The 5657-nt window shown below is 40.0% G+C and overlaps 1 protein-coding gene across 1 annotated transcript; it reads right to left on the minus strand.

The window, feature by feature from the left end:
- Window positions 1-427: 427 nt before the first annotated feature.
- Window positions 428-5524, minus strand: rps19 (ribosomal protein S19). The gene is made up of 6 exons (XM_035672885.1): window positions 5448-5524; window positions 4626-4696; window positions 4186-4286; window positions 3200-3383; window positions 2535-2589; window positions 428-482 (listed from the first exon to the last, which is right to left on the minus strand). The coding sequence occupies exons 2-6, from the start codon at window positions 4694-4696 to the stop codon at window positions 453-455; spliced, it is 441 nt and encodes a 146-aa protein (XP_035528778.1). The 5' UTR covers window positions 5448-5524; the 3' UTR covers window positions 428-452.
- Window positions 5525-5657: the final 133 nt, after the last annotated feature.

Genomic DNA, 5657 nt, shown 5'->3' on the forward strand with positions numbered 1-5657 from the left:
CTGATGAGAAGCTGTACTGGCACACCCCCAGAAAGCCTCTTTAAAAAGCTTAATGAAACTGCACCCTGCAGTGAGCTTTTGCTGGTCAGAGGATATGAGGATCTGAAAATACTATAACTAATGGTCATTTGCTGCCCTTTAGACTAAATGACATTTAAACCAGGCAGCCAGAAACCAGCTAGATTTCATGCAGCATTTCTTTCCTCTTGTAAGCCCAATTCCTAGTAGACATACTTATATGGAAAATGGCTAATCTGCTCAACTATCTTACCTTTTTAATTAACTTGGCCTAACAACAGTAAAATACAAGCCCAAAGACCAAATCAAGACAAGAATGAGCAAGAGTATTCCAAAATACTGAGCAGGCCATTAATTTCTTCAGATTCAGCTTCATTGTTCCACAAGTTAACAAAGAGAGCAGACAGTGTTTGACTTTCTCCAAAAAAGATTTATTAAACAGTTTTCTTGTTTGCAGCTGCAACCTGTGGAAAAACAAAAGACAAACGACATGAGGAATATTCGTAAGTTAAGACCTACAGGAGATGAGGTGTTGTAGCCTTTGAAAACCTGTGTTGTCTTTATATCTAAATGAAATTACTTCTTAGGGGCAGGAAAATGTCATTTTAATGGTATCACCAGGCTTGTTTTCAATATTAATGATTCATATCAATCACGATCAAAAGAAACTTCTGCTTAATATTCTACTGGTTTATTGTTTACGAGTACATTTCTCAACACATTAAAAAAGGCCCACTGCAATATTGTTTTTGAACAGAAAATGTGCAACTTGGGGTAAGATGCTATCAAAATGCAATTTCTTTGGCACATCAGAGTGAACACAGTTTAGAATAGAAACTGTTTTCTGCGCTCCAGTTCTTGCCAAAAACAACCATGAAGAGTCTACTGACAGTACATGGCAGAAATGTCTCTTGCAAAGGGAAAAACATCAATCTCTTAAAAAGCCAACAGAAAGTACAACACACAAGGGGGGACGTGAGGAGGTAGTGGAGCCACACAAACATGCTTCCTGCCAGTTTTGTGTAGCAGGTAGGCGGGGCTGGGCCCAGGTCTGCTCATCTGCATACTGCTCATTAGCATGGGTAAACAAGGAGAAAACTGGTGCCATACGGCAGACTTGCCAAGCATGAAATTCCCTCCTCATGTTTACCCCCTTTACCCTTGGATTATCACAACGCTGCTGCCTCTCCTGATTTTTGACAAGGCCCAACTGTGATTTGTTTTTTAGGGAATGCAAACGAACGATTCCAGTAGTGTGCCACACAAGACACATAACACACTTGGCTGACAGAGGAAAATGTGCCCAAGGACAAGCGCTTTAAAATGCTTCGCATGCTCAAGTGACACTGGAGCCGTGTACGCCCACAACAGACGAGGTGTTGCATCAAAGCAACGGGATGATATTTCTGCGATCTTACAGATAGCATTCTGAGTGCATCTGAACGTCACATAAAAGCGTATCATACAGGCAGTCACCGGACACAACCTTTTGCCTGGCCAGCATGAGGTTGCAATAATATTGATTCAACAGCTGAGGAGCCTGATCAGAGTTCCTACTCTTGAAGAAATCATTTTCCAGCACCTTACCCAAAGTTTAGAGTTAAGACAGCACTTGCTCACAAATTATCACATCATTTATCGCTATGGCTAAAAATGACTCATTTAAGCCCAGTTGTATTATTGCTGTACATTATCAGCCACAACAAATGGAAATGTGTTTTAAAAGACTGAATGCTTGTACATATGACCATCTGGTCTGAGATTTGCGCTTGTGGATCAGAAAAAAAAACAAAACTGACTAAATGGCAAAAAGATTTCTGAATGTCCGTTCTGTGTGAAAAGCTAGATTGAAAAATATGGCAAAATGAAAAGGCAGCGTTTAAAACATTGTTTTATGTTCTATGTCTGGTAAACCCGCTTTGAAGTGTCATACTGCACTGCAATCGAGTTTCAAACTAAACATAGCTAATTTTAACACACTGTCATGTGATTATGACATTACATCAACCAAGGTCATAATCGCTACACATGACTTGCTTGACAGACTTAGGTTAGGTTATAAGGCTTGGTGTGGCTCAAGTTATTTCACTGTTGATCCTGTACAACAACAATATTGATTTGTAGGTAGAGTGTGTAGCCATGTTAGATAATGAAGTTCTTTTTTGGTTCCCCTCAAACAATTATTACAGTTTCTTCCTTCTCTTGTGTCCCACTGGCTTTAAGTGCACAATGTTAAATATATAGGTTTTTGGGTACACTACAGATAATGGCATTAATTACTAACTGATATGTACTTTCATCAGTACACTGCATGAGCTAATACATTCATCAGTATATGGTACTCAAATCTCCAAAAAACATAAACATGCATCCAGGAAATGCATAATTAAACATTATTTAACAAATTAGATTATTGGGAATGTTGTGCTACTGTATTTAGTTTTGCTTGGACTTTAAAACCGAGTTACTTGTGTGTATGTCAATATTATACATTAGTGAAGAGATTAGTTTCTCACCTGGCCAGCAATTCTATCCAGGTCTCTTGTTCCCTGGGCGGTTAGTCTGCGACCACTGAAGGGAAAAGAGAACAGCACAATTAAAAACAGGAAAATGGAGGAACATAATAAAATACATAAACCTATATAACTTGGTCAAAAAAATCCATATACAAAATGCTTAAGTCTTCAATATCTACTTAACGCCACATCAACCACAGTATTACAGTCAGGGAAAGCCACATATCAATTCTCCATCTTACACAGGCAAAAATCATTCATTATCAACCCTGAAACAAAGGCAATTCTAAATGGAATTTCATTTTCCTGCCCACTAAATAACTAAATAAAAACCCAGACCAATCAATTAGTCCTCTCAATATAGCTTCATTGTGCATTTATTGCATACTCGCAAGGCAAAATTCAAGCTTTCAGTTATCTGGAATCACATTAATGGCTCTCTTTTACGTTATGGTTCTGCAAAGATGGAAATACAAAGAGGAAATTAAGGACTATGTGTCAAAGTATTGCGAGCAAGGCCCATGAACCCATGTGTAGCAGGTGTGTGTCCACAGTAGCACAAAGACACCACAGGCTCAGATATGTTATTCAAATTGTGATTCATTTGTAAACAGTTAATTGTCACTCAAACTGAAATCTTTCTAGCAATTGATAGAGGCACGCACCCATTGGGATCCTTCTCAATCATCTTGAGCAGCTCGAGGGCCTGCAGCACTTTGCGAGCCACATTCTTGGATCCTACGCTGTAGTGGGCAGGGCATACGCCGTTCCTCTGGCGACTTCCATAGATCTTGGTCATGGAGCCAACACCAGCCCCTCCACGGAGGTAGAGGTGGCGGACTGTGGATGCTGTGGAAGCAAAGAGATGAGCGTGTTATTATGGGCATCAGTAGCAAGATGTTGCTTTGATGGCTCCCCATCAACATGGTAAAACAGATGCTTGTGAGCTTGTGGACTCCGTAAGAAAGCAAGATTGGGAAATGAATGAGTAGTGCAGGTTCATATTACATGAGCAAGGCACCAAGATCAGAGATCCAAAGTGAAGAACGTGTACATTGTTACCAAGCAGTGAGAGTTTCACCCTACTTTCAAACACACAATGAAGCTATGGCATTAGCAGAAATATTTTGAGCCTCAACAACGGAAAATGGAAGATAAACAACGTCCCACCTTCTTGCTTTTTAAGTGCTATTTTAAGGTCTGAATGTACAAATATTGTAGGTCCAGTATTCCCACAACAGTAATCATTAGGGATCAAGTGTCAATGGCAGACATCTAAAAATCAACAAATAAAACTTAGAACTTGCATGACTAGATATCACCATGAGTAAGTTAAGTAGTATTTGAGTGAACCATTAAAACCTAGATAGGTTCTTTACATAGGCTGTCATTCCCACTTCAAGGCAAGTTAATTCAAGTATTATATCACAGCAGGGTTTGTGCTGGCATTTATGAAGCCAAGTAAGCCCACACTGCCATTTGAAATCTATACATTCCTATACATCCCTTCAGTAATGTAAAATGTAGTAGTATTTCAGGGATTACAACACCCGCATTTGGATGGATTTCTTTCCTCTGATGTATAAATACTTGTCTCAAGCAACTTGGGACACTTTCGGGAAACCAAAAGTGAAATTTTTTTTAGACTTACCGGCTCTGATGTAGAACCAGTTCTCATCACTGGGGGCCAGCTCCTTGTGCTTACCCAGCTTGACAAGGTCCACCCAGTCGGGCACCTTCAGCTTTCCTGACCTGGGGACAGACGAGAAGTGTCAGCATGAACTAAACCCAAACAGGTTTCTGTAATACAGCATTGTTCATTAGCATGTTGTACAACTAAACAAGAGGTACATTAGGGATAAAACAATACATTTAGCTGACACTTATCCAAAGCAACTTACAATAAGTGCATTCAAGCGTGTGGAACCCAAAAACAACAAAAACCATGCAAATGCATTGAAACCATCAAGTATGCTGAACTGCTTCAAGTGCTACATTTAAAAACATCAGATAACCTATTATATGATGACTTAATAGTTGTACAACTTATTGAAAAACGAGGGTGTGTGTATAAAAACATAAAACACTCACTTCTTCAGGAAAGCTGCCAGAGCACGGACAAACTCCTGCTGGTTGACGTCTTTCACTGTGACACCAGGCATCTAAAGATGAAGACACACTTACGTTACATTACATACAACTACTGACATATTAGGAACAAAGTGAGTTTGCTGCTACTACACACATCCTACCGACTGAAGCGGTTCACTGTCGGGTGGAAGTAACGAGCACGAAGAACACGAGTGTAGATTAACATCAATTGTTTCGGCGTTATTAAATCTGACTATGACATGTGCACATGGACCGACCCGCTCATCTCAACTCTTAATATGATGTTACTAAAAACGACGCCAGTTCAAGCAGCGAGATACCAATTTAAGGCAGATACATGTGTGGGAGCTCTCTCTCTCCGTTACACGCTTTCAGCCGGCATTAGCTTCACTTGCAGCAAGAGAGTTAGCCATGCTAGATTAACTACCGGACCCGTCTCCGAGTAAACACCTTCCTGTCGTGAACCCTAACTATTTAAAGCCAGATAATTCGATAAGACTCACAGGCAATAATAATATCAACTTTACACTGAAGGAATAGCTAGAGAGCTAAATCAGAACAGCTAGCAGGCCTCAACGAGGTAGCATGGGGGCAGCCATTACTAACAGACATATACTACGGGCGAAACAGTCAAGTAAATTCCTCCAAAAAAAGAAACAAACTCGTCTTTTAACCTCGCGTAGCGCTCAACTACTGTATTATCTGTACTTTATATCATACCTGGTCACGTTTCTAGAGTAAATGTTGTAGATTTGAGGCTATTTAGTTTAATATAACAGAAGACAGAGAATAGCGCTTTACCTTGCTTGTGGACAGCAAAGGGAAGAGGGTGGAACGGGGTTTCCAACCCGTGTTAAAACGGGCAAATCTCGTTTCATTACGCGAGACTGGAGCGTTGTTTTTTCCACCGATGCCTCTCATCACAGTCAACGTCTACCGACCACATTGTTACGAGTGTTAGTGTTAATAGTGTTAGTATTAGGGCCATACTAAGACTTTTTTTTTTTTTTT

This window comes from Morone saxatilis, unplaced genomic scaffold (genome assembly GCF_004916995.1).
Source record: "Morone saxatilis isolate NCDOM2014 unplaced genomic scaffold, NCSU_SB_2.0 Contig24, whole genome shotgun sequence".
Taxonomy (NCBI): Eukaryota; Metazoa; Chordata; class Actinopteri; family Moronidae; genus Morone; species Morone saxatilis.

What these genes read in the sequence shown, in the direction of transcription:
- rps19 (XM_035672885.1), bottom strand. Translation starts at nt 4,696, where the DNA reads ATGCCTGGTGTCACAGTGAAAGACGTCAACCAGCAGGAGTTTGTCCGT. An exon ending in CTGGTTCTACATCAGAGCCG is followed by an intron (nt 3,384 to 4,185) that starts GTAAGTCTAAAA and finishes TTGCTTCCACAG; the next exon opens with CATCCACAGTCCGCCACCTC. An exon ending in ATTGAGAAGGATCCCAATGG is followed by an intron (nt 2,590 to 3,199) that starts GTGCGTGCCTCT and finishes TTTTCCCTTCAG; the next exon opens with TGGTCGCAGACTAACCGCCC.